The sequence below is a fragment of the Bombina bombina genome, chromosome 6, assembly GCF_027579735.1.
Source record: "Bombina bombina isolate aBomBom1 chromosome 6, aBomBom1.pri, whole genome shotgun sequence".
Taxonomy (NCBI): domain Eukaryota; kingdom Metazoa; phylum Chordata; class Amphibia; order Anura; family Bombinatoridae; genus Bombina; species Bombina bombina.
In genome coordinates, this window is record NC_069504.1 from 226,165,202 (window position 1) to 226,192,124 (window position 26,923).

At 34.6% G+C, this 26,923-nt stretch overlaps 1 protein-coding gene across 1 annotated transcript in view; it reads right to left on the minus strand.

Annotated features, from left to right (window-relative positions):
• Positions 1–3,084: 3,084 nt before the first annotated feature.
• Positions 3,085–26,923, minus strand: part of LRIG3 (leucine rich repeats and immunoglobulin like domains 3) — a 34,663-nt gene continuing 10,824 nt past the window's right edge. The window contains exons 2-19 of the mRNA XM_053716747.1: positions 22,385–22,456; positions 22,120–22,194; positions 17,748–17,882; positions 17,217–17,360; positions 16,767–16,910; positions 16,151–16,294; positions 15,417–15,560; positions 13,736–13,816; positions 13,493–13,564; positions 13,240–13,311; positions 12,434–12,597; positions 11,574–11,894; positions 11,179–11,460; positions 9,462–9,914; positions 7,873–8,028; positions 7,571–7,714; positions 7,194–7,466; positions 3,085–3,862 (exon numbers count right to left, since the gene is read on the minus strand). Of these exons, the coding sequence (XP_053572722.1) occupies positions 3,621–3,862; positions 7,194–7,466; positions 7,571–7,714; positions 7,873–8,028; positions 9,462–9,914; positions 11,179–11,460; positions 11,574–11,894; positions 12,434–12,597; positions 13,240–13,311; positions 13,493–13,564; positions 13,736–13,816; positions 15,417–15,560; positions 16,151–16,294; positions 16,767–16,910; positions 17,217–17,360; positions 17,748–17,882; positions 22,120–22,194; positions 22,385–22,456 (3,118 nt within the window). The 3' untranslated portion in view covers positions 3,085–3,620. The remainder of the gene's footprint in view (positions 3,863–7,193; positions 7,467–7,570; positions 7,715–7,872; positions 8,029–9,461; positions 9,915–11,178; positions 11,461–11,573; positions 11,895–12,433; positions 12,598–13,239; positions 13,312–13,492; positions 13,565–13,735; positions 13,817–15,416; positions 15,561–16,150; positions 16,295–16,766; positions 16,911–17,216; positions 17,361–17,747; positions 17,883–22,119; positions 22,195–22,384; positions 22,457–26,923) is intronic.

A 26,923-nucleotide genomic window follows, 5' to 3' on the forward strand; every position in this document is an offset into this window, starting at 1 on the left:
TATCCACCAATCAGCAAGAACAACCCAGATTGTAAACCAAAAATGGTCCGGATTCTAAACTTACACACTTGCTTTTCAAATAAAGATTGCAAGAGAATGAATAAAAATTGATAATAGGAGTAAATTAGAAAGTTGCTTAAAATTACATGCTCTACCTGAATCATGAAAGATAAAATGTGGGTTCAGTGTCCCTTTAAGTTACAATGCAAAGTGTTGCAGCATTAAGTAAAAGACAAGCAATACGTCTGTTCTATATAAACATAAGCTAATGTTTATTTTATTATTATTATTATTTACCAAGTGTTCAAAATAGGATATTTTGCTCAAAATTGAGCCACTTTAGCAAATAGTAGTAAAAATAAATTGTCGGTGCCAAGTGTGTCCCTAGTTAACTTATGAAACCCAAAACTTTTATTTTGTGATTAAGACAGAGCATAACATTTTAAAAAAAGTTCCAAATTTACTTCTATAATCAAATGTGCTTAGTTTCCATGATATTCTGTGTTAAAGAGATACCTAGGTAGGCATCTGGATCACTATTTGGCAGGAGATAGTGCTGCCATCTAGGGCTCTTACAAATGGATAACATTCTTGCTAAATTGCTGCCATATAGTGCTCCAAAAATGGTCAAACTCCTAAGCATACATTCCTGCTTTTCAACAAAAGTTACCAAGGGAACAAAGAAAAATTGATAATAGAAGTAAATTAGAACTTTTTTTAAAATCACATGCTCTATCTGAATCATGAAATAAAATGTTGACGTTTCATACCCCTTTAAGAGTTTTAGGTCATTCCGTGATTTATTTCTGATTAAATATCATTAAAAGGGACATTATACACTCATTTTTTCTTTGCATAAATGTTTTGTAGATGATCTATTTATATAGCCCATAAAGTTTTTTTTTAAATAAATGTATAGTTTTGCTGATTTTTAAATAACATTGCTCTGATTTTCAGACTCCTAACCAAGCCCCAAAGTTTTATGAGAATACCATCAGATACCTTCTCCAGCTTGCTCCTGTTTGTGTAAAGGGTCTTTTCATATGCAAAAGAAGGGGGAGGGGGGGAGTGTCTTATTTGCCACTTGCAGTGGGATTTCCAGCTACCTTTTCAACAGAGACAAACTGTCAGCTTCTAAGTAAGTTTTTAAACCGTTTTATATCAGTATCTGTGCATCGGATTCTTTATAGTAGTGTCTATTACATGCAGTTATATGAAAATGAGTGTATACTGTCCCTTTAAGGGGAACTTTAATATGGTGTCATCTATGTTTTAGCTAGATTCTAAAACAAATGGACGTATATGACTGAATAAATGTCCTGTTCCTTTATTTAAATAATGAAAAACAATATCGTATTACTATTATTCTGTCCCACTAACTACTCCATCAGCCATTGCTAAGTAGCGACAACAAAGGAGACCAAGCAAATAGATTTCAGGCGGCTTTTCAAGAGGTTTATCTGTGCACTCATCGTGATTTATAAACCTTGTAGGGCCAGATTATAAGTGGAGCGCAAAACTTTGCACGCAAACGATATTGAGTTTTGCCGATCGTTTGCGCGCAGGCTAAATTGCGCTGGTATTACAAGTTAAAAGCAAATGCGATCGTTTGAGTGCAGTTCAAGTTAACACTCGTTGAGTTGGCGCTTCCTCAGAGCTGTGGTTAACTGTTTAACGAAACACAAAAGTGTCACAAAACACATAAAAAATACATTACAAAGTACAGCTACACTCATAACAACACCATCTTATAAAAATGATCAAAAAACATATTGCACACAAAAGTTATATGCGCTCAAAGATATGAGGTCGCAGGCAAATGACTAACATTGAGATACATAGATATTATCTAAAGATGGATATGTATGTATTTATAAATGTCTAGAAATGTGTAGCTTTGTATTTATGTATTTACATGTGTATAAATGTATTTACAGACATATAAACACAAATACATATGTACACATATCTAGTTTACTTCTAGCGTAATTAGCGCTGTAGCGAACGCGCTAAATAGTGCTCCACTCGTAATCTGGCCCAAAATGTGTTAATATAAAGGTATTGTTCTGTGAATTTAAATAAAACTTTATATACAAAGCAATGCAGTAATTGTTTATATAGGTTGTTTTATATAACGTGCTTCACCAAGGTGCAAACATTTTTTAAGTGCAGTTGTGTAATCTGGCATTAGGATTTAGCTCTGTATTTGCTACAAATAAAGGAAATTATAATCCCTAAAAACAAAAATCCATGGTTTTATTTGGAAATGTAAAAAAACATCAGAACTTAACAAATGTCTCTTTTTTTGTTGTGAAAGTTTAAAAGGGACACTAAAAAATACAAAAGAAAAAAGTTAACTATATTCAGAAAAAAAAAAGTGTACTTTTTTTTTGCTTGCTTTCACTGAAATTTTGTTTTTATTTTTACGCCTTTAAGAGAGTCTCAAGTAGATGTGCATTCAGTGACTCATTTCGCCAGACCGAATATGGCAGTGAGTAGCAGCTTTCGGCTTTTTTCTAAGCCAGATTTATTTTTGTGAAAGTACAATTCCAGATCTTTGAGTGTTGAAGTTATACACAAATAAATCCTTTGTTGAAAAGAGCTATCTGTGGCCATATTCAGCATTCATTTGAAACAAATCACCAAATACATATGTCTAGTCTCAAGCACATCCTGTAAGTTTGGGATAAATCAAAAAAGGATATTCCATATGTTTAAATGCTGCTCTCTTCATATAGATAAAAAAAAATAGTTTAGTGTTCATTAAAGAGATATCAAACACAGCCCTATAAACATTCCATTTTTTCTGCAATTTTTGTGCAGTATGTGATTCTATCTATCTCTATATAAAAAAAACATACACATATACACACACACACGGGTTGAAAATTATCAGTATAGTTTACTAGTCAGGGGTTAAAAGCTAGTAACCCAGAGGGAAAAAGTTACTAGTCCACTCAATGCTAAAGATAGGAAAAAGTCAAATTTCTAAGTAGTCAGCTGCAGTCCAGGACTAGCCCTGTACTATTTCAGAATATTTGGACATATGCAGACAGATGGAAAAAATGAATATTTACCACATGATTCCACATTTATGCCATCATTTTTATTAAAATGGGAAAGCAGCTCATATTGCAGCATTTGCTTTGTATCAGTGCATAACATAGCATAGAAAATAACACTAGCAATAGTCCATTTGGTCCGATTTCTTAAAAATTAGCCATATTTAAATGGTATGTAACAAATAACGGCACCCTCTTTTTGTTCTGCAACTGCATGATGAAGGGAACAAAGCAATCCCATTTAATAATAATAATAAAAATAATAATAATAATACTTTAGTACTCATTTCCATAAAAAAAAATCTGACATAAAAAATACAAAAATATTTATATGAATATTTACATTTTTTTAAGTTACAAAAATTAAGACATTAATTTGTATAAAACAAATATTTAGGATAATTAGACATTTCATATTTTTTATGAAAATTTTTCTCTGTTGGGAAACTCGGGCCATTGTGCTGGTCATTTCAATAGATTGGGTATTTCCTTCAATGTTCACAGATGAGGTAGTTTTTTTTATTAAAGTCTTGGCATGAAATAATCTCTGATCAGTCGCTATGAATCCAGCTCATAGCACTGAAATGTTGAAGTTCTATAATTTTCAAATGGTTGCTTCTGGCATAAAATTCCATTTTCTTCTGGAAAAACTGTCCTTTCTTGCTTTTCTATATCAGTCTCTAACTGTATATTCAATGACGAATGAGGAACAATGTGGCCTGGGATATGGCAAATGGTTGATTGAACGTATCCAGGAAATGAGTCAATCGGCGGTTTCCATAAAGGTTTTCCAAACGTTCCTGTAATAAAAATTAGCAAATTGTCTATTAATATTTAAAAATAAAATACAAAAATAGTAAATGGAGATATTTACAAAACTACAAAATAATCATAATTTTATGACAATATATTAAAAACAGGAGAGAAAAAAATTCTAGAATATACCTATCCTATTTTCATTTTATTTAAGAGATTAAGACAATTTATTGTTAATATTATTCTAAAACTAAAAAAGTGTAATGAACTCCATGTGCAATTTGTAGACAGAAATCTGGGACAGTGTCCCGAGTATCCGGTGATATCACCGTGGAGACGAGAGATCTGGGAGCCGCAATAGAGACATCTATACAAAGGGCTAGATTTATCAAGCCCTTGCGGCAGCAAGTTCTCACAAGAACTTGCTCGCCGCGATTTATCAAGCAGCGGTCACCAGACCGCTGCTTCCCTAACATCTTCGCCACATCTATTCTGGCGAAATTCAATCTCCTCGGTCGAGTCCGACCGAGGAGATTGACAGCTCCTGCCCGCGCGTGATTGGCTGTGCGCGGGCAGGGGGCGGGATTGCACGCGAGCGCAAAATTGCGCTCATGTGCAATGTTAATTACCTGCGGGTAATTGCGCCCCACCACAGGCGAGCTGAGGCGTACAGGGGTGCGTATACGCGCCCCTGTACGCCTCAGGGTTGATAAATCTAGCCCAAAGTGATATGTAAGTGCTTTCCCTATATCTCCCTAAGCGCAAGGGATGTCAAAGCTGAGGAATGTTTGATCTGATGACGGGGATATATTAGCCTACAGAGCTTATAAAGTGAAATTGTGTTATGGTGGTCATATAGAATTTTCCATTTTTTGCATTGTTAATGTAATTCTACATATATCATATTCAAAGAAGGGTCTGGATGAACTCTGCTAAAGTGCATGAATACCAATAAAAAGGATCTTCTCAGATCCATTAGAAACACGGACATTCTAGAAAAAGTATAAAACAATCTAGCACAGTTAAAGGAACATTAAACCCAAAAATTTTCTTTCATGAGTCAGACAGAGAATACAATTTTAAAGAACATCCCAATTTACTTCTATTATCTAATTTGCTTCATTCTTTAGATATCTTTTGTTAAAGAAATAGAAATGCACATCGGTGAGCCAATCACATGAGGAAAATACGTGCAGCCACCAATCAGAAGCTACTGATCATATCTAGATATGCTTTTCAGAAAAGAATATCAAGAGAATGAAATTATTCGATTATATAAGTAAATTAGAAAGTTGTTTAAAAAGGTATTCTCTATCTGAATCATGAAAGAAAAAATGTGAGTTTAATGTCCCTTTAAGGACTGAATTATTTAAAAAATGAATGTTGCAATCCACGTTAACCATTATAAATAAGGTTCATCCCATAGTTTATAAACACACTCAAGAGCCACATGACAATGCATCTTATAAACAGGACAAGGCCAGTAAACAGTTACCAATCAGGAATGGCACAGGGTTTGCAGAAAACTGTTTAATAATAATAATATGCTTGAATAAATGAAGTCTCTCCTCAAAAAATATTTTTGTAGGCATTTGCAGATACTGTATTTCAGGGGCTTGACAACCCGGGTGTTAGGGAGCCACTAGCGCCTTAAAATTAGGCCCTGATTTAGACTCCAAGACACCCGTGGCACCTAAAGTATAGCTTGCTGCGTGTGAATACTTTCTAGGCATCGCAGCCTAACGTGTGTATAAACGCACAGATGTGTATCATAGGGATGGCCAAATGTTTCTGGCTCCTAAAAGTATGGGCTGGCTCCTAGATTTTGAACAAATTTGTCAGGCCCTGCTGTATTTCATATAAAGAATTCAGCAAAGAGGCATTCAATTATAACTGCACTGTTAATGTAGGCCCAATAACCAATGCATAACAATGTCATAGAGCAGTTGTGGGGAAGCTTGGCCCTCCAGATGTTCAGAACTACATTTCCCATGATGCTCCACTGGACTTCAGAATGCGTAAGCATCATGGGTAATGTAGTTCTGAAACATCAGGAGTGCTAATGTCCCCTAGCTTTCAATTAAAACAATATATAAAGAAATACTAAAGCCTACAAAAGACAAGGGAATACACTACAGCTTTGCTCAATGAGCAACTTCCCCAAATAGTATATTAAAAAGTACTCAACAGGAAAAAAAGAAATGATTTTGTTTACAAAGAAGTAAAATAAACAAAGAAAACAGGATGTATACAGCTGAGCATGTATTGAAACCATATGTTAACAATGGAATAATGCATAGCCAATTAGCACTTAAAATCAGAGATATTTCTAGCATTGATGTGTTGTACAGACTGTAACATTCTGTAAGTCAGACACAAACAAACTTAACCCCATGTGTGAATTAACACATTTCTGGTACAAGTTAAGTAACTTATTGGACTCTCACCTATGAATTGTTAGTTTACAGTTTATATCTAATTATTTGTTAATCTTTCTCATCTTTTTAACTTAATGAAATTTACTTTTCAAATTGTATTTGAAATTTTCACCATATACTTTACAAGATTAGTAGCTATGAATACTAAATTAGACTTTAAAGGAACATGATATTTAAAATAAAAGATTCAGTGTTCAGATCAATCATGCAGTTTTAAGATTTTTCAATGTATTTCTATTATTGAATTTAATTTGTTCTACTGGCATCCTTTGTTGAAAAGCATACCAGGGTAGGCTCACATGCAGCAGTACACTACTGGGACCATGATTGTCTCACTACATGTGTTAAGCTAGCTCCTAGTAATGCATTGCTGCTCTGGAGAGGATTTTAAACATGTGTTTAATCCACTTACAGGGGTTAAATAGTTATATGCAAGAAGTAGCACAATAATAAAAGTCTCCAAAACTTTTTACCTCTGTGATTACCTTGAATTTCAGCCTCTGCAGACTGCCCCATAATCTTAGTTCTTTTAACAGACTTGCATTTTAGCAAATCATTCCCAACTCATAAATAACTCCACGGGAGTGAGCACAATGTTATCTATATGACACACTTGAACTATCGCTGTCTAGCTGTGAAAAACGGTCAAAATTCACTGAGATAAGAGGCGCCCTTTAAAGGCTTAGAAATTAGCATATGAGCCTACCTAGGTTTAGCATTCAACAAAGAATACCAAGAGAACAAAGCAAATTTGATGATAAAAGTAAAATTGGAATGTTGTTTAAAATTGCATGCCCTTTCTGAATTATAAAAGTTTAATTTTGACTTATACAGACTAAACAGGACTTTTGAAGGTACCTCCAGTATACTAAAAATTAAAAATGTGATTTTAAACCAGAAAATATATTATCTCCGATAAAACATTTTAAATACCTACCCATGAAAGTGCTATATGTAGCTATAGTAGCTTGCTCTGGTTTGTTTTTTACTCCTACTATGTCCACTTCTGAATTCATTTTTAACCCATTATCTTCAGACTGATGGCAAAGTGGGGTAGCAATCTGTTTCGACAAAGACTGTACACCAGGACAGTCCATACTACCGCCAAATGCATCCTCACATTGCTGTGTATAGGAACCAAAGTCTCTCTGCTTCAAATAATCTGACTCATAAGCATCCATGTTTGCAGATGTTTGATCAGCACAATACCCTTGGGGTGAAAAAAAATTATATGTAAATGGTGTCAATATACAAAAAAATAAAACCACAAAACAAGAACTAGCAATAAAGAATGTGTAAATAAATAAGCCTCACCTGTATGATAGGTATTGCATGCTTCGGGATTGTACACATTTCCTTTTAAATATAAAGGGCCAGGTTGTCCCATATAGTGAAAGAGAAGCGGATCCGTTGCACCTTCCAGGTCTGTTTCACTCCCATTATCTATTTGGCAAATTCCTTAAAAAAAAAAAAAAAAAAAATTATAAAAACATATTCCAGTCCCAATATTAAAAAAAAAAAAAAAAAAATACAAATAAAATTAAAAAATAAATACATTAAATATATATGAAATTTCAAGGAAATAACATTACTAATCAGTTTAGTACTTAACATACCATTGCTGTCTCTTTGCTGTATAAAATATCCACTCATTGATGAGGTTATAAAATGATGGCTTCCATTTTCAGATGAGCCGTAACCGTCCTGTCTATCAGCCAGCGTCCCTTGGGAAGATAAGTAGCTTGGTGTATCTACTGGCAGATTTGTCTCATCTGTAAAATAAATGCACAACTTTAAGCAGGTAGAAAGTAAAAACACTACATTTTCGTGCTTTAGAAAACGAAGGGATTCAAAAGGTGAAACCATAATGTGAAATAATTAGGAAATAATGACTCCCTGTAGCTTAATTTAAGTTATAGGAAACTAGATAGGAAAACGTTTTTGCATTCCCTGTAGTGGCTTTGTGACATATTTGGGTATTTCAGCAAGCTGAAGTTATTTTCTAAAAGTGATTGGTATGTTGGAGAAAACAACCCTAATTTGTGTGGGTAACTCAATACAAAAGACTGAAAATGGCTTCAACACGCAGATATGAATAAGTGCAACAGTGAGAAATGGTTACACAAATGTTAAGTTTAGGTTCCCCCAATTTTTTTAATGAATATTTATTACTAATAAATTTCTGCCAAAAATACATTTTCCTTTGACAGGATAGGTAAAATGAGCATGCTAATCACACAATAAATCTTGCATTGTGCATGTACATATTATGGGGATTATAATGTTGCTTCTACCACAGTTAGGAAGGTTTTTCAGTATAGTATGGTGTTTATTCTATATGGAAAAAATGTAATTTATGTCTTAATTGAAAAATTAATTTATTTCATGGTGGCGAGAGTCCATGAGCTGTTACATATGGGATATACATTCCTACCAGGAGGATGCAAAGTCTCCCAAACCTCAAAAGCCTATGAAAACCCATCCCACCTCACTCATACCTTAGTTTGACGTACAGCCAAGTGGTGAGGTGTTAGAAGGAGTAAAAGCCAAAATGAGGAGCAGGGAAAAAATATATGTGCTTAAACAAAAAAATAACACCAAACGGGTGGGAGCTCGTGGACTCTCTCCACCATGAAAGAAATTAATTTATCAGGCAAGTCATAAATTATGTTTTTTTTTTTCATATAGGAGGTCACGAGCTGTTACGTATGGGATAAAATACTCAAGAAGTGGAATTCCACTAGTAACAATAAATGGAGGGATTAAAATAAAAACAGCTTTTTTCACTGAGAAAATAATCTATAACCCAAAATAAATTAATCATACTTTAACCACCTCCAGCAGAGGCAAAGTTTAACTAAGTTTAACTAAGGTATGAGTGAGGTGGGGAGGGGTTTTATAGGCTTTTGAGGTTTGAGAAACTTCCTCCTCCTGATAGGAATATATATCCCATACATAACTCGTGGACTCTCGCCACCTATATGAAAGCAATAATGTTGTAATATGTTACTAATCAAATCTGAACAATAAAAATAATCTGGAGTTAAAATTGCTTAAACAAAAGCACTAAACAAGTTGTTTATAAATAACATAATAAATTACATAATTAATTACAATATTTCCTAACAAACTGCAATTATTTTAGATTAAGCAACGTTAAAATAAACATCTGGATCTTTTTCATGTTAGGCGTCAGCTTACCCACCTGTGTTTGTAACACTGCAATCTTCATTTCTTCTCCTTGTGTGGTATATGATGACCACCCACACAAGGGAGGTTCCTACCACACAGCAAACCACTGCTATGATCACAACGCCAACTGTAGCCCATCCATCATCTTCCAATGATGGGGCGGCATTTGCTGGAGAATCACAGGTCGGATTAGGAATGACATTAAGCTGGATGTTGCCTCTTTCTGTTCCTAGTATATTGGACATTTCACAAGTATACTTTCCAGCATCTTCAAAATCTGTGTCCACAATAATGAGAAGTTGATTTCCAGCCGCAAAAAAGTGTTTCTCTGTTATGACTAAGGGATTGTCATCTTTGGTCCAGTTTAGTTTTGGTACAGGACTGCCACCAGCAATGCACTGCAGCACTGTGGTCTCTCCCTTTGATACAGTTCTGTCTACTAATGGACGCAGGAATAATGGAGTTTCTGAAATATTAATGAAAAATAGAAAAAAAAATGTTAAACATGTCTAAGCTTAAGTCACCGAAATGATACCTTCTTGATTGAAAGCAAGATTTATTTTTTTATTTTTTTATTTTGACATCCGATAGAAAACAATATCAAATGTTATTAATTTTATTAAAAAATAAAATGCCTTAGCATTAAACTTGATTTTCTTGCTTTTTGTGCCCATTACAGCTATGGGAGCTGACCCTATCTATTAATAAGCAACAATGCTGCAGTATCAATTATATATTTTAACGAACCTCTAAACACAGTAGATTTACATAATCAACAAATGCATGATAAAAAGACAATGCAATAGCACTTAATCTGAACTTCAAATGAGTTGTAGATTTTTTTCCTGTATCATGTGACAGCCAGCAGCCAATCACATATGCATATATGTATATTCTGTGAATTCTTGCACATACTCAGGAGAAGCTGGTGACTCAAAAAGTGTGAATATAAAAAGACTGTGCACATTTTGTTAATGGAAGTAAATTGAAAAGTTGTTTAAAATTGCATGCTCTGACTCATTAAAGGGACACTGAACCCAAATTTTTTATTTCATGATTCAGATAGAGCATGCAATTTTAAGCAACTTTCTAATTTACTCCTATTATCAATTTTTCTTCGTTCTCTTGCTTTCTTTATTTGAAAAAGAAGGCATGTAAGCTATTTTTTGGTTCAGAACCATGGAAAGCACTTGTTTATAGGTAGGTGAATTTATCCACTAATCAGCAAGAACAACACAGTGTGTTCACCAAAAATGGGCCGGCATCTAAACTTACATTCTTGCATTTCAAATAAAGATATCAAGAGAATGAAAAGAATTTGATAATAGGAGTAAATTAGAAAGTTGCTTAAAATTGCATGCTCTATCTGAAATCACAATGGAAAAAAAATTTGGGCTCAGTGTCCCTTTAAAAGTTAATTTTGACTTGAGTGTCCCTTTAAATGTATGTCTGTCCTCAAATGGATTCAAAATCTTTAACCTTTTCTAATGCGCAAAAATAAATGACAGAAAAGAAAAATAAGGAGATTTTGCACTTTACAGAAGAGCAGAATATTGTTTTGTAGCTAAGAAATAAAATTGGTGTATACTTAAAAATGATTAATAGAGTGAGGTTTTAGAACAAGAATTTAAATGGTAGACTAAATGCCATCAGCTCTAGATACAGATCTACAAACCATCTCTCTTAAAATGTATCTGAATAAGCAGTTTTTAAGACATTATAATTCTCACCTAGCACTGTGAGTGTGGCATTGGCAGAGATGCTTCCAGCACTGTTCTGAGCAGTACAGCTGTAAACTCCAATATCTTCAATTTTCACATCCACAATAAAAAACACATCATCTTCTGGCATAACATGCATCCGCCGCTCACGGGCAGCAGGAAAGTCTGTACCACCATTTTTTTGCCAGGCTATCTGCGGCGTGGGATGACCAACTGCAGCACACTCTAACCGAGCCATTGCTCCAGCACGGATGGTGAGATCCATTGGGATTTTTGTAAACGAAGGCAACACTGCAAGAAACAAAACAATGGGTTAACAGAATACTGGGGGGAAAAGGATGCAAATCAGAAAAAGAAAAAAAAACTGTAAGGAAAGAAAGAATGTAGCTGACAAAAATACTTACTATTCACAGTAAGCTTGGCTTTTACAGAGTATGAAGAACCAAAGTGATTAGAAATGACGCACTGATATTTCCCTTCATTGATAAACTCCACATTGCGAAGTCTCAGAATAGTAGTGTATTCCATTACATCTCCACCTTGCGCCCTTAGATGAGCATAATTCTCAATTTCATCATCATGCAAAATTTCATTGTCCTTTTTCCATGCAAAAGTCATTGGAGAGTCACTACTACTGGCGGCAGAGCAAATAAAACTCACATTAGAACCCTTTATTGCAGATTGTGTTTCTGGCTGAACAGTGATTTGAGGTTTTGGAAAATCATCTGCAATTTGTAAGGAGAGAAAATAGATTTAGGATTAGTTTGAAATTGAAGTTACAGATGTTCTTTTGCAAAAGGATATCATGGTATACATGTCAATCAAAAAATATTATCAATATGCAAGACCAAACAAAATGTTATTACAGTTACTCAATCCTATTGGGAAGATATGAAAGTCATATGGATTTTGTCTTTAGTATTTTTATTCTACAATAAAAACACATTAGTACTATTGTTTTTACAGTTATTTCATCTGTCTATTTGGGCACAAGAGTCTATGTATGTAAACCTAAAACTTTAGAAAATGCAATTTAATAATCTCATTCAAGTACACTATTTTTTAATCAGTCCGTTAAAAACAATATTCTAAAAATACTAACTCAAATCTAGAAAAGGATTGTATAGACAATTTATAATCACACATTTTCTCTATTATTTATATAAAAAAAATATTGGATTAAACATTGGGTTAAGAGTATTTATTTAACCTGTCTAAGTTTATAATGATGAAGCCAGCCAGAGGGGGGGGGATAAAAACTTACCACACACAAATTCATCAGGATTAACAGCAAAAATGCTTCTGCCTTTAAGAACTTGGGGATGGGAGCAACTTGCATTTACAAAGGTCTGGAAGTTGTTTTCCGCTAACCACTGGGGCAGCCATTTCATCTGACAATCGCACAGAAGGCTGGAAGTGTTCAAGTGCCTGTTTAATGAAGAAAAAAAAATATTATCCAAAGGGCAAGTGCAGTTTGTGGACAAATGTCAGAATCTGTACGTGTAGTATTTCTACCTGTGAACAGATTCAATATCTGGTTTTAGTATTTTAAAGGTTATTAAGGGGGTTGAATCACTGCTGCATTTTTCTGCAATGAAGGGTTAAAGCTATGATATCATTTTCTAGAGAAAAAACAATAATTGATGAAAATCCAAAGTCTTTACAAGTGCAGTGGATGGTCTAGAATCTAGATTTACTAAAAATGGAAAAACATCACCCCTCTCCAAAACCATTATTCTATAAAGCCTGAAAAGGTTATATACTCTTCAGTGAATGTAGTTCACAGAATAGCTTCAAGATACATTCCATGAAGTTATATTTGCAATAGACAAACATCCATTTAGCATAAGAAAAAAAAAACATAGCCACAGTATGGTCAGCCGGGCCCACTTAGCTACTTATTGTTATCCACAAGGTTGTGGGGTACTAAATCGCCATAGCAGTGCCTTTATTACTTATAAAAAAAACAGCAATGGTGCAGCACATTTAGGATCATACAACCATTAAGATCAGAAAACATTCAAAGCTTTTAAATAAATATGAAAACTAACAAATATAAAAACAACTTACAACTGCTGAAGCTTTTTCATTTGGGAGAATGCATTTCCTTGCATTGACATTATTCCATTACTGCTTAGGTCTCTGTGAACAAAAGAAAATTAAAAATGTACACACACATAAAAAGGACAATTCATTGGAAATATAGAACATATTTAAAAAGAACAAGAAAAAAATAATAATAATTAAACGGTGTTAAAAAGGGCAAATATGAAATCCTGTCAATATTAGTATTAACATGCCTAGGCCTAAATCAATTACTTACAGGTATTCAAGTGAATCCAACCAAGAAAATGCTTTTTTTGAGATTGATCTTATTTGGTTACCTTGAAGCACCCTGCAAGAATAAATAAAGAACACAATTTAGATAACTAATGCTGCGTTAAATAGAAAACGTATTGTGCTTCTATTCCATTTTAAATAAATAATGTATCTATATTACACAAATAAAAGAATACATGAACATTTCTTACATAAGCAAATCGTACTTTTTGTGCAATTTACTTACAGTCTTTTAAGTCTTTCAAGTCCAGAAAAAGCTCCATTCATATCTTCAATTGTCCATGATATCTCATTGTTTTGAAGGTCCCTGTGAAATAATTGAAAATGAAAAAACTCTTACATACAAGATACTGGCAGGTTCTCAAACATTAACTACAGATTAATACATTTTAGTTGTGCAGTTCCCGTTTTTTCACTGTAAAGCTTCAATTAGAAAAAAAAAAAGAAGCTATTGAACAAAGCAACCTGAGGCAATGATAACAATCTCACATTCAAGCTTACATCTGCCCTTTAATGACCCTGTATGCATCTCAATGGATGTGCTTAAAAGTTTCACACTCCCGGAGAGCTTCTCAGGGCAGAGAACAATACATTTCATGCATTTTGCACCTTTTTTGAACCTGTTCATCTCCTCCTCCGATCTCCTACCTTTCAAAGCCTCATTCACAACAAGAAAACCAATATATGACTGATAATGATTAGTCTTGAAAACCTTTTGAATGTACTGAATCTCAAAGAGATTCTTTATGGTTAATAAAGCTTTGAACAATTCTCAAAGAACTGAGCACGAAGGCTGATTTGCACTGCAGAATAGGTAGACTTTTGTAATTAAAAAAATACCATATTATGCAAGTGATAACGGAGAAGAAAGAAATTCCAAGATTTTATAACTTAGGGTTTCAGTTTTTTGCTTCTCAGTTTTCTTTGATATACATATTTTACCCACAATATAGTTCTATCCTTTTTCTGAACTAAGAAATAAGTTTAATTAAAGGGACAGTCTACATCAAAATTGTTATTGAATAAAAAGATAGATAACACTTTTACTACCCATTCCCCAGCTTTGCACAAACAACATTGTTATATTGATATACTTTATAACATTTAAACCTCTAAATTTCTGCCCGTTTCTAATCCACTACAGACATCCTCTTATCACATGCATTTTTATTTGCTTTTCACAACAGGAGACTGCTAGTTCATGTGGGCCATATAGATAACATTGTGCTCACGCCCGGGGAGTTATTTAAGAGTCAGCACAACACAGCACTAATTGGCTAAAGTGCAAGTCAATAGATAATAAATAAAAAGTCATGTGATCAGGGGGCTGTCAGAATATGCTTAGATACAAGGTAATCACAGAGATAAAAGTGTATTAATATAACTATGTTGGTTGTGCAAAACTAGAGAATGGGTAATAAAGGGATTAACTATCTTTTAAAACAATAACAATTCGGGTGTAGACTGTCCCTTTAAAGTTACTTTAGTACAAACATTAAAATACCAGGTATTCCTGTCCTGAAAAAAACTGCATTCATCATTGTGGGGGTGGGTCCATGATCACCTACAGCCAGATCTATATATCGCCAGTGATCGGCTGTTGATAAATATTATATTTACAATTTGTTTCAATGTCAATGACATAATATTAACTTAAAAGGATATAATCAAAAAATTGTTGAAAATATGCTGTGCTGAATAAACCAACTTTTTTGTGTGTTGCCCGGTTAAATAGAGTCACATGACCCAGGCACAACGGCTTTAACTTAAATTTGTTTTTTCATGCAAAACTTAAATTTAATCTACTATAAAATTGACAGAGAGCATTTAAACTGATGCAATAACACAATGTATATGCAGGACAAACCCTAAATATGTATATAAAAATAACATTTAGAACAACTTACAATGTGTTCAAACTTGATAGTCCACGAAAAGCCCCATCAGCGATATAACTAACTTGATTATTTCCTATAAACAGTCCGCCAAGTAAACTTAATCCCACAAAGCCTGACTCATCTAATCTTGTTAGTTGATTGAAGGTTAAATCTCTGCGAAATGCAAGAAAAAAAAAAGGTTTGTCCAGATACAAATAATGTACACAGTGTAATTTCTTAGAGAAAACGAGAGAGAGTAAGAGAAAGAGAGTAAGAGAAAGAGAGAAAGAGAGAAAGAGAGAAAGAGAGAAAGAGAGAAATAGAGAAAGAGAGAAAGAGAGAAAGAGAGAAAGAGAGAAAGAGAGAAAGAAAGAGAAAGAGAAAGAGAAAGAGAAAGAGAAAGAGAAAGAGAGAAAGAGAAAGAGAGAGAGAGAAAGAGAAAGAGAGAAAGAGAAAGAGAAAGAGAAAGAGAAAGAGAAAGAGAGAGAGAGAGAGAGAGAGAGAGAGAGAGAGAGAGAGAGAGAGTGTGAGAGAGAGTGCAAGAAAGAGAATATCTATTAAAGTTTTTTTTTTTTTTAAGTAAATAGACCTAACAGCAAGAACCAAAAATATAGCCAAGATGACAAAATATGACTAAGTACAAAAATATAGAAGTTATTGCCTTGGAAACACTGTTATGAAAAAATGTACAAAACTGTGGTAAGAAACTCATGTTTTGGCATGAAATCTGTAGTAAGTCCTGGAACTAAAGAAAAGCAACTCACAGCTCACTGAGCTTTTGGCAAAACTCCCAGGCATCAGGGCTGATCTTGCTGATGGCGTTCTGGCTGAGATGGAGTTGCTGCAACATAAGCAAGCCATACAGCCAGCCTTTAGTAATCTCTGTGAGGTTGTTATAGTCCAGCTGCCTAAAGGGAAGAAAATATAGAACATAAGTCAGTATTCAGACAAGATGATTACTTACAGATAACAACATCAATACCAGACATCTAGATACATTTTAAGGACACCAAGTTTATGTGTTAGCTTAAAGGGACATTATACTCAAAACGGAACCCTCCATAAAACATTTTATTAAGAGAAATGCAACTGCTTTGCAATACAGATTCCTTATAAACTATGCAAATGTTTTTATGTAAAATACCTCTAAAATGTGAGCTTGTTCCACTCCATCCAGGAGGCTGGAGTATGGTCATAATACTGAAATATTTTACAATTATCTGACCCAGCAACATTATACTCTGTGATTGGTTAGCTCAGAGAAGAAGCTCATTATCCTACTAGGCTTTTCAAAAAGTGTAACCCTGAAATGCTCTTCATGTGAATAAAACACTTTTTTGGGAACAAAATGCTATTGTTAAATTATTTATAATTACTTACAAGATTTCCATGTTACTTAGGCCCCAAAAAGCTCCATCCATGAGTTTAGTTATTCCATTACGCTGGATTTTCAGAGATTTCAGTGTATCAAGGCCTTGAAAAGTAAGTCCATCAATTTTCCTTATTCTGTTACGGTTTAACTCTCTGCATAAAACAGAACATGGCAATGGTTAGTAACCAAAAAAAAAAAAAAGACTAAACACAGTAAAAATGGAATCCGAACCCCACTTCCTCACGTCATTCATCCACTGTTTATTACAGTCTAGCAAACAAACAAATGGTACTAAATTTTAATGCTGTATTTGGGTTAAATGTTTAACATAATTGACACAAGCATCAGTAAACTGTCCCCAACAAAAAATACAATTAAACATTTAGTATTTTGCAACAATATACAACATTTAGTGAGCATGTATATGCTAAGGGAAGCAATGCAGCATATGTACTTACAGGTGTTGAAGGTTATTAAGTTTGAACATCTTCGGAGGAATACTGGCAATACGGTTGCGGTTAAGTTTTAGCACTTGCAATGTAGGAGATAAATGGTCAAATGCACCAGATTCCACTGATGTTATTCGATTGCTGTTGATATACCTAGAATAAGAAAAAGAGTCACTTTTAATTGAATTAAAAGGCACCATAAAGTCAAAAGTAAAAAAAATCCAATATTTTTATGTGCACACTTTATGAAGCACCAGCTACTACTTTGCATGTGCAATAGAACACTGTATACAAGTCTGCGATTGGCTGACACTGTTACATGATTCAAGAGACAGAGAAATGACAGGACACTTTAAAATTTCCCTGGAAAAGAAAATCTACTACTCATTTCAAATTCAAGGTGTTATTATTTAACAATCCTTCAATGCCTTTCTACATTCTTAAAGGAAAAACTCTATACTAAAATGTAAATTAAACAATTATTTTACTTTGAGACCTCATTACTTTGTTGCCTACATTAATTATAATACTATTACTCACAGATATTTGAGCTGCAGTGCAGGAAACGATGCTGTTTTAAGTTCAGTTATAAAATTATTACTTAGATCCAGTGTTTCTAAGGACTGATAAGGGGTCAGATGTTCTGGCAAAATTACATCAATTTTGTTGTTGGTCCTGGTAAAAAATAAAATAAAAAGACATACTGAAAATATATTTTGAGTTTCTCAGCTTATTATTAATATAATCAGAGTTGCAAAGCAGTAACATTCTATAACACTATAGTATGTTTTCTAAATATTTTGTAATACACAAAATGGCATAATTATACCAAAAACTACATTTATATATAAATATTTTGTGGTAAAAAAAATTCTAATGACTAATACAGGTGTAGTTTGTCAAATGTGTATTTAATAAGCGAGACAGGTCATACTATAGGTTTATTAATAAGGTAACTTCTAGTAAAGTGTAAAAACCATAAATTACTATAGTGAGAAAAATGACTCCTTGCAGTAAGGCCGCCTTTTGCAGGGGCCAGCAATTTCCTGTGCTGCATAGTGTCTAAATTGCAGCCTGTGTTCTGTTATACTAGGGAGCAGGTAAACAGTGACGTCTTTGTGTAGTTCCTTCGTTACAATATTTCTAATATACAGCTGAAAACAGTCTATATTATACAGCATACACTATTATCTACTACACCACAAGTTCATTAACAGATCTGTCAAATTGGTTCTTCCTTAACCCATGCCTGTAGCCACCTGTAGCATAGGAGTTAAATTGAAGCGGACGTACCATAAAACTTTGCTAAAACTAAATAAATGTGATCTAGCATTTGATATCCAACTGATATCTCAAGAAAAATAATATTTATTGGTAAATGTATCAAGCTGCATTCACAGCTTTACCAGCTATGTGGCACAGGTTTGCATAAGCGAGCCTCCTCCACATATTTAAGAAGCAAAAACTGCTTTTTTCCTCTCTGCCACTTTAGAAGACACTCACTCATTGGGGGTGATTGACATCCCCTGCTCTAGCTCAACTGGATGCGAAGGAGCAGGGGGCTCATACATTTCGCCCTGTGATGAAACACTGCAAGGCAACTGCAGGTGGACAGGTTCACTACTTGCCAACCTATCCACTTGCAGGATGGTAAATTTACCCCTTAATGTCTTCATAAAAGGGCCACAATAACACCAAGAAGTTTGCTGGATATTATGAGGGATGTTCTTCATACTTGATCAGGCACATCAACCATGCCACAGTTTATAATAAGGGCTCCATTTATTATGCCGTAGTGGACAGCTACGTAAATATTTGCCCCTGTACGTTTGGCTTTTCCTCTGGCGGGCAGCAATCCGCTGCGAGCATTTACCATCAATTCCAAGAGGTGGCGAACAGGGCAGGAAATAAGCGGTCTGATGACCACTGCTTGTTAAATCTTGGCTGCCATCACAGGAGGGAGAAGGGCTAGATAAGTGGTAAGCCCTAAGTGACTAAATGACTAATGTAATATTAACAAACTTTCACTTTTACAACCATTACAAAACTAATTAGGTTAAACGCTGGATTTTAAAATGTCTTTGTTGCATAAAAAAGGTAACATTTCCGTACAAATTATATAATATGATGCTGGGCTAGTCATTTGTTGATAGACAAATAATGGGAACTTGGCACCGATAACTACACTAAGTTATCCCTATCATATGAGTCACTGGAAATACTATTGAATATATAGGATCTGAGGCTGATGTATTACTATATGTTCAAAGAGGGATGGGCATGCATGAAAAATAAAGTATTATTTTAGATAGTTTCCATATTCCTGAGTAGTTAATACCAGTCTCCGTGCACTGAAAATGTTTTTATAAAGAATTACATTTACTTTGTTGGAATTATTGCTAAAATAAATAAAACATGAAAGAACATAGCATGTCTTATTAGTGCAGCTGTCTCCCTTGTCTTTGTTAGAATACAAAACAGAAGTCTATGAAATGTCACCTTTAAATAAATAAGTCTTCCTACATGTGATTAGTGAAGTACAAACATTTTATGTTTAGACTTGCAGTTAGTGTTGCAAAGAAGTGTGTAATACGTCTGTAATGCATTGGGATCTTTTTACAGGAACTTTGCATTCACAGCTAAACCAGAATATCCAGTTTTATTTTGCTAACCATAAAGGAATATATCCTTCAAGCTCACAAAATGTCAACACGCTGATGCACAGATAAAGAAGCTGTATGGAGAACCTTTGATTTAATCTAGAGCTGTCCTTATGTTAGATAAGATAAGACGGAATTGTTACAAATTGGCCCTAATATTTACTAAACATTTTAAAAGAATTATTATTATATTACTGGCAACTTATTTTTAATTATCAATAAATGTTGCTATTTCAAATTTACTTTGTACACATACAAAAAACATTTCTGCAGAAGACAGTGGTTTACAAGGTTAAAAAAAGTGGATTATTTTTATTTTTAAATAAGCAATGCTGTACTAGAACAAAAACTGTTATCTGAAATTACTGGTAAACATTCAAGAATGAAAGTGGCAAATAATTAAGAATAAACAAAATAGCTAACCTCAAGTGATATCAAACTTTAGAATTTTACAAGTCTCTTTATAGATTTTTTCTCAGTGCCCACGTGTTTGTTTTTTGTGTTTTTTTTTTTCTTTTTGTTTGTGATCAGTAGAAGGGGGGAAGGGATTTTGTTGGTATCAAATGTCACAGGCTATTCAAACAGAATACCTCAGACAAAGTGGCAGCATAAACTGATCTAGTGCAGCACTAATCGTTGCTGCACTAAATGTATTAAATAAGGAATTGCTATATAGTTGCCATGCAGTCAAAGCATCTTCATTAACACTAAAGTGGATACATTTTGGGCTAGATTTATCAAGCCCCTGCGGCAGCAAGTTCTCACAAGAACTTGCTTGCCGCGATTTATCAAGCAGCGGTCACCAGACCGCTGCTTCCCTAACATCTTCGCCACCTCTATTGTGGCGAAATTAAATCTCCTTGGTCGAGTCCGACCGAGGAGATTGACAGCTCCTGCCCGCGTGCGATTGGCTGTGCGCCGGCAGGGGGCAGGATTGCACGCGAGCGCAAAATTGCGCTTGTGTGCAATGTTAATTACCTGCGTGTAATTTCGCCCCGCCACAGGCGAGCTGAGGCATACAGGGGCGCGTATACGCGCCCCTGTACGCCTCAGCTTTGATAAATCTAGCCCTTTGACTTAGTGGAAATCACATAACTTTGTACTGTATCAATGCATAAAATGTGTCACAAAATGGGACATTAAGAAAGAAAACAAAAATCTAGTATCCGTCAACATGTGTTGATATACATATCTCCCACAGTTCTACTGGAGGAAATTTAAATCATTTTTTTTTTATTTTGCTGAGTGAATTTGTAAAAAAAATTAGAACAGAACTTGAAAAAACAAAAATGCAATATTTTAATTTTACCATAAACACAAAAAATGGTTTTAAATGATAAGGCAACACAACAATGTGCAAATAGTTTGTGCAATACATCATATTGCTACGGAAATGTAAGATTTAAAAAGACATGAAAAGCAAATACACACTTAGCTGCAAAGCAAACAAAACAAATGTCTATACACTGAGAATGCAGAGTTAAAGGGACAGTCTAGGCCAAAATAAACTTTCATGATTCAAATAGAGCATGTAATTTTAAACAATTTTCCAATTTACTTTTATCACCAATTTTGCTTTGTTCTCTTGGTATTCTTAGTTGAAAGCTTAACCTAGGAGGTTCAGATGCTAATTTCCTAGACCTTGAAGCCCACCTCTTTCAGATTGCATTTTAACAGTTTTTCACCACTAGAGGGTGTTAGTTCACATATTTCATATAGATAACACTGTGCTCGTGCATGTGAAGTAATCTGGGAGCAGGCACTGATTGGCTGGACTGCAAGTCTGTCAAAAGAACTGAAAAAGGGGCAGTTTGCAGAGGCTTAGATACAAGATAATCACATAGGTTAAAAGTTTATTATTATAACTGTGTTGGTTATGCAAAACTGGGAAATGGGTAATAAAGGAATTATCTATCTTTTAAAATAATAAAAATGCTGGTGTAGACTGTCCCTTTAAAAAAAAGTCTGACATGATGATAGCATATGCTCAGCCTCCTTGCCTGTGAGAACTTTTATGGGAAGACCAACCACAAAATATACCCTTATCCAAATGTTCACAGTGGAAGAATGGAGGAGGTGAGACTGCTGTTTGTTTCAGGAATGTATTGTAAACCACAGCATTGCTAAAGCGGGGATCAGAGAGTACAGAAATCACCAGCAAATGATGTGCATCTTATGTGTGTGCACACTAGCTATACATTTTAAAATAAAGCAAAGTAAATCTTAAACATTTGTATATTCTTCATACTTACAATGAGAAGAGTGTTATATTTGCAGAAAGTGGGCCCAGATCTGGTATGGTTTGCAGTTCATTATTATTTAACCTCCTGTTAATAAAAACATTTAAAAGAAAATACTCTATTATAAACCTTACAATTAGCAAAGACTCATGATTAAAAAAACTAAATAGTCTGATAAGCATTTTTGCCATTGCCACAAAAAGATTATAGACATGCACATTTGTCAAGCATAAAAATAAGTTTAGGGATATGATTGATGAGCCAAAAAGAAACTTACAGTTCTCGAAGATTATGCAGATGATTCATGGAACTTGCTTTGATTGAAGATAGTCTGTTATGGCTCAAGTCCCTAAAATGAAACACATATATTGAGATCCTGTGTTTTAACATCTACTAATAAAGGAGACATTTTACACTTAAAGTTGCAAATAAAACTGCTTTAAACTTTTAACTCTTTGCCTGCCTGAGAGTGTTTCAACAGATCATTATGAGAAAAAAAGTTGCGCCCTTTTCTGACAGTCAAGGTGTTAATACATTTTAAAAAACACCATTACAAATGTGTTCAAATGCTGTGGCTGTCTGTTCTCGCTATAATGGAAACATACGTTCTCAGGAGTCCTCTTCACATGCAATAAAGCTATTAATTTTAAATTGTTGCGGCAATTAACCATTGCTGTACAAACATAGCAATAACTTTATGCTCATGCATGGCGAATGGGCATATATGCACAATTCTAGGTTGAAATGTGCTTCACATTCTTAATGAATCAACAGTCAAATGGCTATAAAGCTAACAGTCTGACAGCTGACATAACAGACCCCGCAAAGAATAATAGGGGAAGCTATGAAAGCTATGTAGACATATCATCAGGAATATAAATGAGCTCATAAGAGGCCCAGTCATAGACACATAAAGCAAAATAAAGGTAACAGAGTATGGTATTCCATTACAGAAACTATAATGTCTTTTTAAGCATCTTTGCAATATACTAATCTAAAAATATGATTCAGCAAAGAATTCTATCTACTTCCCTTACCACTGGTACGTGTGATTGGTCAGATGCACAAGAGTGCACTTAGGTTCTTTGGCATGTCACTTGTACCCATGCCTATATGTGAATACCTGCAGCTAATCCAATCAGAATATTTATTACATAATCACCAGCAATGGTACTTCAAAAATGTTTATTATCACTAGGGTATTGTTTCTCTAATGAACTATAAAGCCCCTTTAGGATATTCCTGCTTGACCCAGGTGGCTGATCTATTTGTTCTTTTATTTGGACTCATCAAATGTCATCAAAGCAGTCTTGGAACAAAGAACCACTTTATCTATACCTACATAGAACAACACTGTGCTTTCCATTGTCTCTCAATTAAACTTTCCACTAGCCGAGTTGTACAATTCAACCTGCCTATTTTTTAAGAAAACCATTAATTTAGTCAAAACCACCCTGGGCATATGGCCATCTATTATTTTTATTTTGGATTATAGTAAAATCATTTGCAGTCAGTTTAGCAATACGACAAAAGCTCCATTTCCCCAACGTATATGTCTCATTTTTATTTACTGTGCACAAATACAAAAATAAAAGTATATAGGGTCATGGATTTATTAAAAATATACCTACAAATTTATAAATGGTATTCTGTTAGGAACATGGAGATGTTTTTTTTTTTTTATCCTTTATTTATAGCCAATAAAAGGTACAAAATAAATAAAAATTGTATTCTCAAACCACCTCGCAGGGTGTAATAATAAGCACAAACAACAATAATACAAAAAAAAACAAAAATTCAAATATCGTACATTTGAAGTTATAGTGATAAAAGTCTTCAGGTGGTTAATAAGCACAAAACAGTACCACAATATTGGAGTTTTTAATATTGTTAACACTTAACCTAAAACACAACAAACTCATAAAATAGACAGAACAAAACAAAACAAACAAAACAAAACAGGCAGGGGAAGCCCCCCCAGACTCCCTCCTCTTCTACCCCAGTCCCTCCCCCTCACCACCTATCCATACACCTTCACAGGTTACCTCTCAATAAGGATTCATCCAGAACCGAGTATGCAGAAAAAAAAAAAAAGAAAAAGAAAAAAAAGAAGCATACTCTCCAGAACTGGCTCCCCTGGCACAAAAAGAGAATCAGAGACCTTCTATCTATACCGACTGGGCAATTCGCCTCTTAGCATAGCTTCTTCCAAAAAATTAGAGCCATGAAATGGGTGCATTATCTGCAGTTGGGTTTCCTCTGGAAATTATGAAATAAGGGGTAACCATCTCAAGAAGAAGCGTTTACTTTTCCTTTCCAGATTATCAGTAGTATCATATTGCTCTAGAGTCATTTGATTTAACAAGATATTTTTAAATTCAGCCATCTGTGCTTCTTAGAAATCCACTGTTTCAGAATTAAGTTCCTTCCTGATATAATTACAATATTCAAACATTTGTTAACACCTGTTTGGGTAGAGTTACTTATAAGGAAAAATATATGAATATCTTGTAATTTGAATGTGCAGTTGCACAATTTTTCAAACCAGAAATTTATTTTACACCAGAATTTTTGGATTTTAGGACATTTCCAGAAATAGTGATATATATCGGCTGCTGGAAATCTACATTTACTACAGACACTTGTTGAATGTCTCCCCCATTTGGCTGTCAATGCTGGTGTAATATATGTCATATTCAAAATCTTCACAGGAACATGGAGATGTTACAATATAAATAGGTATTGGAAAACAAAAATTGAATTTAACCTGTTGGCTGCCTGAGCGGATTACAGCACAAGGAGTTAATAAAACCATGATAATAAAAATGTGGTTATAAGTAACTATTGCACAAATACTACAAAAGCATTATAAATATACAGTATATATATATATATATATATATATATATATATTTTTTTTTTTTTTTTTTTAAATAAATGACCTAGATGTAAAATAGCAATAGTTTTAAGAAACGACAGAATGTTTATTTGATTATTCCAGAACAACAGAATTCCACTAACAAAGTCACACTATGCTAAGTACTTAAGATTTATTGAGATATTATCTGCAGGTCAAGAGAGCACTGAAGGCTTTGCATCAGTAAGCATTGCTGTGTATTTATTGCAGCTCTCTAAGAGACTTGGGGTCTTAAAAATTACTCTACATGAAAGGTCTATAGTTTTAAAATACTGTTGAATCTTACTTTCCTGCAATGGAGTAAGTCCAATTGTCATATTTGCTTCTTACAATTTCAGTATTTACTGTACTTTTAACTTATACATAGTAGCAATTCCCAATTAAAGGGACAGTCTAGTCAAAACTACACTTTCATGATTCAAATAGAACTTCAAATAGGACATGCAACTTTAAACAACTATCCAATTTACTTTTATCATCAGATTTGCTTTGTTCTCTTGGCATTCCTTGTTGAAAGCTAAATATAGGTAAGTCCATGAAGGCCGCCTCTTATCTCAGTGTATTTTGACAGTTTTCTCTGCTAGACAGTGCTAGTTTATGTGTGCCATATAGATAACATTGTGCTCACTCCCGTGTCGTGGATTTATGAGTCTCCATTGATTGGCTAAAATGCAAGTCTATCAAAAGAACTGAGATAAAGGGGCAGCCTGCATTGGCATAGATACACATTTTACTTCTGTGATTACAATGTATATAACAGTGTTGGTTATGCAAAACTGGGGAATGGGTAATAAAGGGATTATCTATCTTTTTAAACAATTTCAAGTAGACTGTACATTTAAACACTGATTTGCAAAAGATAAGCACACACCCGGCAGCACAGCGAGGACCCGGCAGCACAGCTGATCAGTGAAACAAAGCAGCGCGAGGACAGGCAAGGAGAGAGAGAAAGAGAAAAAGAGAAAAAGAGAAAAAGAGAGAAAGAGAGAAAGAGAGAAAGAGAGAAAGAGAGAAAGAGAGAAAGAGAGAAAGAGAGAAAGAGAGAAAGAGAGAAAGAGAGAAAGAGAGAGAGAGAGAGAGAGAGAGAGAGAGAGAGAGAGAGAGAGAGAGAGAGAGAGAGAGAGAGAGAGAGAGAGAGAGAGAGAGAGAGAGAGAGAGAGAGAGAGAGAGAGAGAGAGAGAGAGAAAACACAACACGGCCCGTGTGAACGGGCTTTAGGACTAGTATATATATATTTCTTTAGCAAACTTTGCATTGTTTTGTAATTCATGAATTACACAATATATAAAAAAAACTGTCTGGCATAGGATGGGATGTGCAACTCTGTGGCCACTGCACTGGCCAACCTAAATATGTACACAAAAAAGGAGAGGAGCTCCTTCCAATTCTCATTCAGCTTAATACACTTTTATTCCATAGGGACAAGAAGCAAAAAAACCAGCAACATTTCGGGACATGACCCTTAACCATGCACGATGTCCCAAAATATTGCAGTTGTTTGCTTCTTTCTCCCTATTGAATTAAAGTGGATTAAACTAAATGACAATTGTAAAGTGCAGCTCTCCTTTTGGGCTCGATTTATCAAGCAGTGGTCATCAGACTGCTGCTTCCTACTCTCTTCTCCACCTCTTAGGTGGAAAACTTTAATCTCCCCCGGTCTCGTCTGACCGGGGAGATTGACAGCTCCTGCCCGCATGTGATTGGAGGTGTGCAGATAGAGGGCGGGGTTGCAAGCAAGTGCAAAATATCGCTTGTGTGCAATGTTAAATTTGGGCAGCAGATTGCTGCCTACCAGAGGAGAGTTGGGATGGACAGGGGTGAATATATATGCTCCTGTCTGCCCTTTTATTGATAAATCTAGCCCTTTGTGTTTACTTGTAATTCATTAGCACAGATTGT